The sequence below is a fragment of the Acanthochromis polyacanthus genome, chromosome 8, assembly GCF_021347895.1.
Source record: "Acanthochromis polyacanthus isolate Apoly-LR-REF ecotype Palm Island chromosome 8, KAUST_Apoly_ChrSc, whole genome shotgun sequence".
Taxonomy (NCBI): Eukaryota; Metazoa; Chordata; class Actinopteri; family Pomacentridae; genus Acanthochromis; species Acanthochromis polyacanthus.
Window position 1 is genome coordinate 20,444,766 of NC_067120.1, and position 14,082 is coordinate 20,458,847.

At 40.0% G+C, this 14,082-nt stretch overlaps 1 protein-coding gene across 2 annotated transcripts in view; it reads left to right on the top strand.

Moving 5' to 3' along the window:
• The first annotated feature begins 1,237 nt into the window (after positions 1-1,237).
• Positions 1,238-14,082, top strand: part of LOC110960319 (rhombotin-1) — a 266,898-nt gene continuing 254,053 nt past the window's right edge. Inside the window, exons 1-5 of one of the 2 annotated variants that reach the window (XM_022207520.2) lie at positions 1,240-1,760; positions 2,360-2,573; positions 6,167-6,292; positions 6,621-6,729; positions 10,252-10,934. In XM_022207520.2, coding sequence (XP_022063212.1) covers positions 1,739-1,760; positions 2,360-2,573; positions 6,167-6,292; positions 6,621-6,726 — 468 coding nt within the window. In that variant the 5' untranslated portion in view covers positions 1,240-1,738 and the 3' untranslated portion in view covers positions 6,727-6,729; positions 10,252-10,934. Of the gene's footprint in view, positions 1,761-2,359; positions 2,574-6,166; positions 6,293-6,620; positions 6,730-10,251; positions 10,935-14,082 lie in introns of those variants that run through there. The other variant, XM_051952585.1, reaches the window with a different exon arrangement.

The window sequence follows — 14,082 nt, forward strand, 5'->3', positions numbered from 1 at the left end:
ACAGTGACCTGTAGCTGCTGTAGACTATTTTTATGGTATCTTCCTAATATTTATACAGGGACTTGCAGTGTCCAGCTTATAGTGACTTTATAACTGCTTAATAGTTGCCATTTCCTGTTTATGTAGTCTTCAGCTTGGTGAAGCTATAGCAGATTTATCACCAGTTTTGGTGTTTTTATGTCATATTACTGTATTTTTTATACATTGACTTACAGTATTACGGACATAAACATGGATATATAATGTCTTCTTTTGTGGCATATACTGTAGTATTCTAATAATTCTCCAGCAAGATCTTGCAGTGTGCAGTCGATCTATTATCAAGCTTATGGTTACTTTATTTCAATTTTATAAGTTTTCATCTCCTGTTATATTCATGGACATCATTTATAATGGAAGGTTTATAGTCTACATCTTGTTTTTGGCAAATGAATTTACAGTGGTCTGTATTGTGGTAACTTCAACATTATATTCCTACAAATCTGCAGGAGAAGTAATATTGACTTTATAGTGTTTTCATCTGCTGTATTTCTCTAATGTTCAAGGCCGTCATAATGCAGCAGATTCACCCGAACCCATTCCTGTTCACGCAAGTGTTATGAAATATTCTTCTTATCATTGTAAGATGCTGTAACCTCAACAGATTGACCTGTAACTGCCTTTTCTAATATCTCCTATGCTACATCTACAATTCATTTCCCAGCAGTTATGGAATCTGAAGGTCTAATCACTCGTATTGCTATAATACTTAAGGATTAGACATTTGTAATTGCTTTTTTCGTGTGTGTGTGTGTGTGTGTGTGTGTGTGTGTGTGTGTGTGTGACCTTTATGGCATTCAGTAATATTGCAATTCTGTATTTTCTTACCCACAGCCAATCTATTATCACTTAAAAAAACACACACACAAGTACATAAATAGGGGATTAACACACACACACTCACACACACACGTGCACGCGCGCGTAAAAGGCTCTGCATCTGTCGTGCTGAAAAGCCACAGCTTTGACTACAGGGCGCCCTGGAGATAATTGGTGTCCTTGGAGTTGAATAAGCTCATTCTAAAACACCTCAGGCCCGGGCGGTCCTGGTGTGTGACTGTGTATTGAATAATTGATTCAGAGAGGGAGGGGGCGGTTACTATCAGATCTGAGCATAATGACTTTATATAATTAGCACGCAGCATTGAAAAAACCATTTGACTGTGGGAGAGAGAGAGAGAGAGAGAGAGAGAGAGAGAGAGAGAGAGAGAGAGGAGAGAGAGGAGGGGGAGCTGTGTGGAGGCTCAGTCTGAGCAGAAGGGCTCATTTAAGGGGAGCAGCCGCAGCCCGAGCAGCAGATACAGAAATACTTGTGCACTGACATCAGCTGAGATAAGGCACAGCCACTACTGTTGATTTGAGGACATCTCTCCTGCCGGCAAGGTGATACTCGGAGACTCGCCGCTTTCATCCATCCGCGGGCTATTTTTACGCACAGAAAGCGGCTCCATGGCTGTTTCTCTCGGCTTTCTTTGGGGACTATGAGGACCGGAGCTGAAGTTTGAGCGGCTCCAGGTTGATAGAGTGAATTTGCATCGCGCCTCCAGGCCCTGTACGTCTGTGTGTGTGCGTGTGTGTGTGTGTGTGTGCGTGTGCGTGTGTGCGTGTGTGTGCGTGTTTATTATCGCCGCTGTTATCTCGCACGCAGGAGAAGGGTGGCTGTTCTCCTGTTGTTGGATAGTTGTCGTTTTCCAGAAGGATGGTGCTGGACAAGGAGGAGAGTGAGTACACAGTGATGTTTCATTCTTTCTTTCTTTTTTTTTCAAAACTGATGCTGCCACTTTACTGCAATCCAACAACTGTTTTGCTTCAAGGTTCTTTTTAATGATGCCTGTGGTGTGGAGCATTTGAATGCGTTGTCACCGAGGTGTTAAATTATATGTTTCAGCACTGATGTTTAGTTGGTATTGTACTCGACTGCATCATATTCACCAGCTTTTACTCACACATCTCCTACAGTGTAAAAACTTTGTGGCATTAGGTGCACTGGTGCACCCAATAAAGTGGCCACACCTTCTACTTGTGGATTTCCTTGCTCTACTTCATTTTAAATATAAAAGAAGATAGCAGAAATTGTGTTAAGGCTACTAATTGTATGCTCTTATGCTGCCATAAAATGCTGCAATATCTGTGCCTGAAGAAAAGCAGATGTTCCTCCACTTTTCAGGTCAAACATTAAGACTCAAATTAAGCTTTTGATGACGTTTATTCCTTGAAGCTCCTCCCTGAAAGAAGACCATAACTGAGCATTAAGCAATTAAGTTCTCAAATCTAACCCTGTCTGCCCTTCTGTCTGCCTGTTGTGGGTATGTCTTGCCAGGTGTTTCTCTCGTGTCCCTCCAGTCCAGGGAGAAGCCGAGAGGCTGCGCCGGCTGCAATGGAAAGATCCGGGACCGCTTCATGCTGCAGGCATTAGACAGGTACTGGCATGAGGACTGTCTGAAGTGCGCCTGCTGTGACTGCCGCCTGGGCCGGGTGGGCTCCACGCTCTACACCCGGGCCAACCTCATCCTCTGCCGCAGAGACTACCTGAGGTACGGCTTGCACAGGTGGAACAGCAGCTAAGAAGAATGAATGGTGTATCATGCAGTTGCAGTAACAAACATTCTAGAAATCATTGCCATCATAGAACTCTCATGCAGAATTTGCAAGAAATATTTTTTAATAAAGGCAAAGTAAAGATCTAACAGGAGCGGCCTGCTCAATAAATACTTCACTGCCCACAGTTTTTGCTAAACTTGACAACACCTCAATGAATCTGTGTTGCTATTTACAACTATTTTGAGTCCCCATATTAAGGCTGTGCATTAGAGTCTTCCTTTATCTGAAAGGGTTTGTCCTGTATAAGGTTACTTCCATTCTTCCAAATACCTAACTTGAAGGTTTAAGGGTTCAAGAGATAACAAATGCGGTGAGTTTCCAGAGTTTGGACCTGGATGTAACCGTTTTGAGTGTACAGTAACAGATCGGGCAGGCTGCTGACGTTTTAGTATGTTTCGAGTCTTTGTTAAAGAAATCCTGAGTGAAGCCAGAGCAGTACAGCTTGTGCTTTATGAAGGCCAGACTTTCTCTTGTCACTTTATAATTGAACTTTCATGTCAGTTTGACTTATTTTTCAGATAATAAACAGTGGAAAGACAAGAAAATGTGAGGCGAAGTTGGCACAGAGTAACTACAGAATCAGAATTGAAGATGTGATAATGGTTACAATAACGTGCTCTTGTGAAATTTAGAAAAAAGTTTTAAAAAAATGTAGCTTTGCCAGCAAGTCAATCGCTGAGTAGTTTGAGCTGAGTGTCTCTCATTCTGTCAGACAGTGAGTCCACGGTTTGATTCCCTGCCTGCCCTGGCTGGACCTTTACTGCATCTCATACTCTTACTCTCTTCCCCACATTTCCTGTCTGTGTCCAAATAAATAAAGGCAATATGCCCAAAAAACAAGCTTTTGGAGAAGAGATTTGTAACTGCAGATTGCAACTTCTTAACTTAGCTTAGCATAAAGACGGGGAACATGGGGAAACGGCTTGCTAGCTCTGCTTTTCACAGAGCGTTCTCTGTGAATATGTCTTGGCCGGGACCAGTTAGTTTGGAGAATCTGTTAGTAATAGGCTGAAACAGTCAATTAGATGGCAAATTTACACTTACAAGTGTTGGTAGACAAATTTTATTAGCTTTAGACACCAACAGGCTTGCTCTTTCTCACTGTTTCCAGCTGTTTATGTTAAGCTAAACAAGTTATTTCCCTGCACCTCCTAGATGTGTTTTGGTTTCTTTGCTTTTGGCAAGAAATGTTTAGATTTCACAAAAAGTCCAACTCGTGCTTTAAGTACATAACTTCCAGTCAAGGAAACACGAAGCTGAAGTGTCTGCTAAGCTCATAGCTGTATTCCATGCAGCACGGCAGGACGTTCATAACACTTAGCGTACTTCAAAGACTCCTTAAAACTCCTTTAAACTCCAGATAAATGTTTGTAGATAGTCTGAACAGCTCCTTTATAAAATCCCTAGTGTGAGGTTATTCATCACCTCCCGTGACTGTGATGCACTAAAAGGTGAATATGAGTAAGCATGTTTTAAATATACTCAATGCTTAAAGAGGTTTCTACCTTACCAGTCTTTAGACCATGAATCTTGATGACACCACTTACACAAACGTAAGCCTGGCTCACACAGCTCCTCTCAGAGTTATACACCCCCGATGTTTCTTGTCTGAAATAACGACGTCTGGTGTCAGGTCAGCTGGAGAACTCCTGATATCGCAGCCACATTGCTGAACTCATGTGTTAGTCTCATGTACAATCCAGCTGGATTTGGTTGGAGCTAAGTCGCTCATTAGCTGCGCTGCACTTAAGAGACCAAAACCCCTTTTGACAGTTAAATTGGCTAGATTGCCTCCTGTTTTCCTCATCATTGCAAGGGTGCAGACCAAAAGCCTTTGAAGAGCGGGATTAAAACCATGTGATTTCTTTTAATTGGACCATTAGTAGAGAATTAGCATTGAGCTTCGTAGCCTCGTTAAGGAGAAGGAAAAAAACCCACCAGGTGCCTGTGAAGGACTCAGGCTCGTTAGATCAGAACATTCTGTTAATGAGGGCTCGCTTTTGTTCCAGAGTTGGTCACTCGTTTGATGACGTTTTTCATTTGTTGTCCGAGGCTATGGGACACACATGCTCAGCTCTTTTCCTCCCTCCTTCCACGGATGTCGTTTTTCATAACGGTCCCTCCCAAACCTCCTTTTCTATCTGGCCTCTAATGGAATATGGAAATCAGTTGCAGCCACTTGTCTTCATGTGTGTCAGGCTCTTGGGAAGCTATTTGTTCTTTCAGTTAGAGGTGAATGTGAGGTGAAGACATCTGCAGCTGGCCACCACAGAGTGTTTAAAACAACACAGTTTGTTCTCAGGTAGTTTGAGGACAGAACGGGCCAGATAAATTGCTGGTTTCAGAAAAGCCTGATAAATTGACTCTCAGCCACCTACTTCTCAAAGCAAGCGGCATTTTCATATAAATTGTGACATTTTCATATCAGTTAATCTCCATTTCTCTGCATCTGCGTCAGCAGTAGATGTAATACAGTATGATCTAAGTTATATCCAGTTCATGAAAACTTTTACATTTGATGCTCTGAACACTGTGAGGAAAGGAGCTTGTTGCAGATGTAATAGAAGTTTGATTAGAGCAGATAAAAAGCTGCAACCCTGCCTTCACACAGTGTTGGCAGAATAGGAGCAACTTTGTTAAATCACAGGAGAATTCTCACTTCATCCCGGCTGCATTGCTACACCTTAAAGCACACCATGTACCCTAGTGGAAACAGAGACACCATCACACGCCTCTGTCCAGTTTATAATGAGTTAAAGCAGATATGAATGAATTGTTAACACTACAGTATAATAAAAAATATTCTGAGTACTCAAAGGGATGAAAAAGCAACACATCAGGAGCTAAGAGGTGATTAATGCATCAATAATAAGTAGTTCTATGAATAATGATGAGTTACTGGAATAGAATATCTGATGCGTGGTGTTGCCAGTTAGCTGTCGACAACAGCAGCTTTGTAGTCATTTTGGCAGCTGTGTATTGTTATGCTGAAACAATTAATCATTTCAAAACATGAAACGTTTTCTGCCTCCAGCTTCAGAAATGTGAGCTTTTCTGGCTTTTCATTCTCGGCTATGACAGTAAAACTTTGGGTTTTGGACTGTCAAATCGGCAGATTGGTCGATAAAAAATTAATGGGCAGTTGCAGCAGTAGTTTAATGACACGGCTGCGGTTCTTATTATGAGAAGCTCATCCTATCATTTACTCATAATTACTATTAGGGGGGCTGATTTGAATGGTTTTCCACACTTGGCTGCTCTTATATATAATGTGGTGTGAGCTCTGCATTAGTAGGAGCAGAGACAGCCATCAATAATGTGAAGGAAACGCAGCGCAGCTCACCACTATAAAGCAGTAATTGGAGTGATTATGAGCAACATCTGTGGCGCTCACTGAGAGGCTACTTTTCAGGCCTGTCCTCCCTTTATTTCAGCATTTTTTTTTTCCACTTTAGCTCTTGGCTGAAATCTAACTATGTGTGCGTCCAGATTACAGGCCTGCTTGTCGCCCTCTCTCCCTCTGCAGACTCTTTGGGGTGACGGGGAACTGTGCAGCCTGCAGTAAGCTGATCCCTGCCTTTGAGATGGTGATGAGAGCCAGAGACAACGTCTACCATTTAGACTGCTTCGCCTGTCAGCTCTGCCGCCAGAGGTAAGATTAGGGGAGCAATTAGCCAGGGAGATCAAATTCAGTTGACTTATCTGGGAGGTGTACTAGTGAGCTCACTGGTCATTACCAATGCATTGTAATCAGAATGTGATGAAATGCACTCCTCAGTTTAAAAAGATGAGGGGTTAAAGACTTTGTGTATCACTTGGATGGTTAATCAGGCAGCAATCATGCAAGATTAATTCTCTGATTTTCATAGCAGCGGATGTATGCTGAAAATATGCCTGAAATGCTCCTCTGGGACCTCATGATTCACTTCAGCTCCAGCAAGAACCAAGACCCAGTTCCATATTTTTATTTCTCTCTGCAGATTTTGCGTGGGAGACAAGTTTTTCCTCAAGAACAACATGATCCTGTGCCAGCTGGACTATGAAGGAGGCCATCTTAATGGCAGCACCGAGAGGCAGCCTCAGTAAGAGGTAATGTTCTGATGACGATGAATTACAGTCTGAGACAGCTGCTCTGACAGTTTGAACTAAACCATGCACTGAAATATCTGGAAGGTATACAAGTGAGCTCACGGGCTCATCCCAAATATGACCATATGTAGACAAGAGACTTCAAACCAGAGAACAGTAGAATTCCTGCCAAGATATGTTGTGGCATGTTATCCTAATGTCTGATAATTTAATCCGTTTGAAATGTCAAACCTGTGAATTTCTCAAGCACATTTTAAGCAGACAAAGAGCCAGATGTGAAAGTCCCACAACCCTTTAGGTGAAATGAATAATCAGTCACCTCATAAATCAGCAAAACAAAAGTGGTTGTTGGTGTGGTCACTAAATCTTTTAACCAAGTGCCGACAGTATGATCAGATAAAGGAGTTCAATATAAAACCTAGTTTAAAGCCTTACTAGATAGTGAATATAATGTTCATGTTTACAGCGAAACAGTTTATTTAATAAAATTTGAGACTTAATAAAATAAGTATGTGAGAAGGATCTCTTAAAAGTGCCAAACCCATGGCCAATTATGGAGTTCCACAGAGCTCTTTTATTTTATTGTTTTGGTTTTGTTGAGATTTTACTGTGTGGATTAATATCAGCATTCATATCAACCCCATCTCCAGCACCAACTTTAGACAGTTTCACGTTCTACTGCCTGTACACCACCAAAGTCAGTGATTATCTGGTGTCATAGAGGAGCATTCAGGAGTTGGTAGAGACCAAAACCTGAGCTAAAAGTGGGCAGACACAATAGATTTAACTTTAAGAATGAGCTTGTTGTTCCTGTTATAGTGAATGTACAAACTATAGTGTGCTGTAACAACTTTATACCATGACAGTGGTAAAAAGTGAGAAATTAAGTAAATAACTATCAAAAAAATAAATGAAGCTTTTCTGTGATAACTAATGTGATAACATCTGTTGCACTTAAACACACTGATCAGCCACAACATTAAAGCCACCTGCCTAATATTTTGTAGGTCTCCCTCGTGCCACTAAAACAGGGTTGGTGGTTGTAGATCATTTTAATACTGTGGGTTGTGGGAAGGTACCTCTGTGTATCACCGATGCAACTCACGGATGATCAATCGCATTGGGATCTGGATATGGGGAGTTTAGAGGCAGGGTTAACTCCTTGTGCCGTTTCTTGAGCTGTTATTGCCATGGAAGGGTGTGCTTAGTTTGAAACACTGTTTAGGTGTCAAAGTAACATCCTCATGAATCCCAAGACCAAAAGATTCCCAGTTGAATTTTGCCATTGTAACAAGATGATCAGCACTATACACTTTACCTGATGTGTTTGCTGGCAGATCACATTTTGAAGATCATATTGAACTGACATTTCGATGTGTAGTTTGTAGTACACAGTGCAGTTTTTTGCTGCCTTAACTTGAGTTAAATGTTTACGCCTGCCATCATTAACTCTCTAAAACACCATCAGACAAAGCTTTCATTACACCATTATCCTACATCACAAGTGTTCCTTCTTCTCTGTCTGAGACACTGGACATGCACCCTAAGCAAGAGCCATAAGCTTTACTCCATAACGTGTCTATTAAATGTATGAATGCATATGGAATATATATTGGGATAGTTATATTAGGGCAGTTTGGCGAAACATAAAAAGCAGCACATTTACTGCAGCACATGAAAAATAGATGCCCCTAGATCCTTGCTGATGTACTTGAGCATGTTGCCTGCAGGTTTTAACAAGTCTGAAGATCTTCTTTAGGTTTTAAACAGCAGACAAAATAAATCCGGTGGGTGCAGAGTACATCCACAGTACTTCCCTCACTGAGCCTTGTGAAGGTTGTGTGAGCAGCAGTCTGCTGAGGGCAGATGGTTGGAGGAGAGTTGAAAGCAAGTGCAACAAATCCCACAGAATCCGCAATTATGAGGGCTTCAGGGTCTGTCCTGGTTCAGAAATATTCCCTGAAGCCACCAGCAGCCCAACATATCATTATGATGCTAACTGTACAACGACAGTCCATAAAATACACAACACTGCACTGGACACTTGATGGACTCTGGAGATTGAGTTTTTACTTCTAGAGTTTGTGCTAAAATATCTTCAGATGTTTAGAGATCATTTGTCTTTTCTGAAAGACTTGATACATTCAAGGAAGTAACCAACTCTTGAGGATTAAGTCAGTTATATTGTTAAATGAGGTGAGAAATTAGATATCTTTAATAGAAGCACTGATAAATATGTCATATTTTATATAAATTTGAGTGTGTCAAAATCAGACTTTACTTTAGGAAAATTGCTGCAACACCGTGATTGTGATAAAATGGGTTTAAAGCTTTTATTCTTCAAATGCTTTGTTATAACTCTCTTAAAGCCAAATAGCTATGTTGATGTTTGATATTGTTGTAGATTTATTTACACTTATGTCAACAACTTTACATAAATGTGGTCACCAGAACACTGGAGGTTTGTGTGTGTTTTATTGGGTCTCACCTCCTGATCTATGGCCTCAAATTAACATTTTAAAAGTCAATAAGGTGGAATATCCTTCCACTGAACACTTGAACACTGAGTATACAACCACTGTGAATATTCTTAGTGCCTACTTGTTGACCTCCTTCACAACTCTTGAGTTGGACAACAGGTACTTTTATTTAAAAGAGAAGGCACAGAATGAAATTGCATTCATGCGCTCAATATTTGTATTTGTAGATTTGGAAGTGAATTTATTTAGTCTTTAGATGAAGTGGCGTTTTAGAGAGCAACTGTTCAATAAGTTCAATAATCCATGTGTGTGAACAGAAAATCAGTTACTTTTTTTTCATAATTTTTGCATTTATTGTTGCCAGTGATACAAACAATGTGAACACACAGTATGCAGAATATTAATTATGCTTTAAGTAATGTACTACAATGCAAGTAGTCTCTTTTGAGCAAGCATTTCCCTCATGTAAGAGTCAATCACAATTTGGAAAATGCCGTTTGCTTCCACATAAATGTCAGTCTTTATGTGGAAACAGCTGCGCATTAAAGGTAAAGTCAGCAATTCTAATCCAATACAGTTTTGGTCAAAATCAGTAAATATTTTCTCGCTGTCTGTTAGCTGTTGGTTCTGTGTGTCCTCTGAATAAAGCCTACTGTTTGCTCACAGGCCTGGCTCAGTCGGATGGCACAGGAAAAATAAGACTCGTCAGACTACGACAAAAACTCCTAAAAACGTGACTCATTTACGATCTTCTTTACATAAAACAGAAATATTTATTTTGGAAATTAAATTCTTGCATGAAGTATATCAAGTACTTAGAGCATTTGTTCAAAAGAGAAAAATATTATTTTGTATTTAAAGGAGAAGATCACATATCACAACCACTTATTCATAATGTGAGCCGCAATTTATTGCCAGACACACAGTCTTTTTGATATCATACCGCAATTACTGGATACATGAATTTGATATGTTTTTACTGAACCTCTCAAACCTCACAGAGCGGACTGGAGATGTTTTATATTTTCTTCTCTCTCTGCAGATCGGGAGGATGACTGTGAGCCAGTTGGACTATGAAACTCACAGCAGCGCACCCCTCATCAGGTTCTTGTTTCAGCCTGAACTGTGTGGAAAAAAAAAACACTGATTGGACAGATTTCCAGCAGCCCATGCTTGAACTCTTTATTACAGAGCTGCGCAGTAATTTCCCTTAAAACTGCCTCTTCTGATCAGATGGACTCGAGATCAACCAGGAAGTGAAAATAGAGAAATGAAACCATCAGGAGGATGTTTTCCAAAGCACTTAATGGGGACTGAGAACAGAAATAGAGTGAACTAGTGTTTGCAAGTAATTCATAGAGTCTGTTTCACCAAATGTGAAACACTAGATGGATGGGGGGATGCCAATCAGGCCACACATAGCATCAACCAAGTCATCCATCAAAGAAAAATACAAAGTTCCCTGTGATTGTCAAATTGTTCTGGCAGTCACTGAAGTGTCTTTTGTGGTGAACCCCACCCAGTCGGCTTGAAGGAAAGCCACAAAACAAACTGAAACATATTTGCAAATGTTGTTTGGCTCTATTTAGCAAATGAGGAGGACGAACTGTTCCTCCTCCATCTTTCCGCCTCTCGACTCTGAAGAATCGAGGGGAGCTTCAAGCACACCGTAGTTTTGTTCTCATGCTGGTTCTTCTTGACTAATTAAACTGGATTTTAATTTCAGTTTGCGTGCTCATTATTTCTGCACTGAGACAGTCATAACCGGTGGGTGTCGGCATGACACCAGAGGAAGTCATTTAAACACGGCCTCCAGTGAAAATAAAGTTTTTTACCTCATTAACATTTCCATGGGTAAAATAAGCAGTTGCAGGGCTGAGCATTTTCACCTTGAAGTTGGAGCAACTCTCTCAAAAGCACAAATTCAGACGTTCAGGTTTTCATATGTAAAATAACTAAAAAAAAAGCAATATTGTGAATTTGCAGCGTGAGGTTATCTGTGTCATTATTCTTCAGAAACTGCTTCTTGTTCACATTATTGCAGTATTGCAGCTTGAGCCACTTCATAGATCTGCACATTCTAGAGAAAGCAAAGATGCAGATTTAGATTGAAGTCATTTGAAGGATTATTTTCATGGGAGGGACTTTACACATTACATCCTGACTGTATAATGTCAATAACAGTTTGCCTGATAAAGGGTTTACAATTTGTCTTTTAATGAAATAAAACCTAAAGCAGCATTTAGTCAATCAATAGCCACATATGTCCTCCAGGAATATTGTAGAGACCAAAATCAGAGCTAAACAAAGGTGGCATTTAACAAAGACAAGTAAAAATGAATGCTAATTTTGCTCCATGACTGCTGGATGTGTAAAAAGGCCTCTGTTTGCAAAGACCTTTACTAAATCAATTTTAAATGTGTTTATATTGAAATTGTTATAGCTGACCCCGAGAGGCCAAAGAAAATCAATTATTGTATAAGTTTGTGGTGAGTACAGAGAAAATGTTCCAAGACAACAGACTCTATATAGAAGACCAACCTAACAACTGTGACATCACACACTGGTTCAGTTTAATTCCATTCATCCATCATCCATCCATCCATCCTCTATACACTGCTTTATCCTCACTAGGGTCGCAGGGGGTGCTGGAGCCTATCCAGCTGACTCAGACGAAGGCAGGGGACACCCTGGACAGGTCGCCAGTCTGTCACAGGGCTACATATACAGACACACAAACACTCATATTCACACCTACGGACAATACGGGCAATTTAGAGTAATCAATTAACCTCAACATATTTTTGAACTGTGGGAGGAAGCCAGAGTGCCCGGAGAAAACCCACGCATGCACAGGGAGAACATGCAAACTCCATGCAGATAGATCCCAGACGCAGGCCGGGATTTGAACCAGGGATCTTCTTGCTGCAAAGCAAAAGTGCTAACCACTACTCCACTGTGCAGCCCTTAATTCCATTCAATTCATTTAAATTCAAAAAACTTTACTTGCCTGCTGGAGTAAATTCAAAGGCACACAGAGCAGTTGGACACAAAATGGCACTAATAACTGTACAATAGCAGTAGCAGCCATTTGGTTAAAATTGGATAAAATAAGACATTTAAAAATCAAAAATAATTTATCTTTGGATAAAAAAGGAAACATTGTTTTAACAACAAATAACAAGAGGTGTTGGCTCAGAGGTGCAAAGTGACTATACATGAATTTAGCAGTGTGATTAAATAAGGAACAGAATTATAGTGTTTACATGAAGTGTCATTTAAGGTGCAGGTAAAGTTCAGTAGAATTACTGTAACATTGGTTTGTGCAATTCCATTAGGTTTAGAATTTGTCCCGACATATGAGAACTGAAGGACACTGTGTACACTTTAACACCCAGTCAATCACAAGTTAGCCCCACCCCAAAACTAGTTCTGCTTTCTGTCGATTTCACTCTAATGGAGCTATAATTTACAAAATGATCATTATATTGTATTCAAAAAGTCTTGAAACTAGCCATTGGGACAATAAACCTTTTAGGAAAATGTTTACTGACGTACCCAATCAGGTGAGAATTAGAGTCATTTCCTCATAGATTTCTGTACCAGAGGAGTCACCCCCTGCTGGCAGTTAGAAATAATACAGGCTTAAATCACTTCTAAGTTGGCTCACTTGTCAGACTCAGAGGCTGGTTCCATCCAGCAATACATCCAACGAATCACATATTTAAGTTGAGGGAGACTTTAAATATTCCCATTGCATTAATATGGTTTTGTAAAGATTAAAGAACTGCAGAATTAAAAGCTTTACTCACAGGTGCATTCTGAGGGTTAACACATTAGATATGATCACATCAGCTCTCATGATGCATATGAGACAGAAAGCATTTAGACTAGACTGTTGTTTTTGGTCACAGTTTCTAATAACATGTTGCCATTTTGAAGTGCATGCCCATTGCTTGATTTGAGTTCATACGGTTGTATTTGATAGACGGTGGGGAGAATCTGCCAACCAAAGTCATCCTTCAACAATGTTTACTTAAAATTCTTATCCCTTTGTAGAAAATGAGATGCTGCACTACAGCAAGAGGACTAATTGCCAAATAAATTGTACAATAAGGTTAAAGCTGATGGAAAACATAATCAGTCTTTGATAAACAAAAATGGCAGTTATACATTGTCAAAAACAATAAGTTACACAAAATTCATTGAAGTATGAAGTATATTCATCTGACTGGACATTAGAGGAAAAAAAAATCACTGAATCTGTCAACCTTCTTGCTCCACATTTGCACCGTGAAATGGACAAGTAAAATGAGGCTGAAACGGAAAGGCGGTGGGTATAATTTTTTGTTGCCATTTTTACCTTCAGGAGATGTACTGAATTCATTTTAAGAAGAACGCTATTTTGACTTATTTTATTTTGAAGCATGCTTAGCTAGGCTGTAGTAGAGCATGGAAGCAAAAGCAGTCCTCTGTTTAAATGTCAAATTGCTGTAAAAAACAAATCAGTAAAAACAATATATAATTGTAATAAATAGTCTAACTAATCTCAGTATTAATCCAAATCATCATGATTATTATTTTGGCTGTAATCCTGCAGCCCTCGTCAGTTGTGTGTAAATATTTTGGCTTCAGAAAGATGATCGAAACCAAAAACATTCACATTGTCAGCAGTCTTGCCATTGTTGCTATAACATGAAGCTGTTATGGGGGAGCAGGAGAACCAAATGCAGACACACAGAAACAGGCTGACAGGCGAATAACGGGAGGAGATTTATTAAACCAAATAATCAACCAATACACAAATGGAGGGACAGAACTAAATCAAACTACCAAAAACTCTACAAGCAAAACCCTAGGAACTACAAAACGC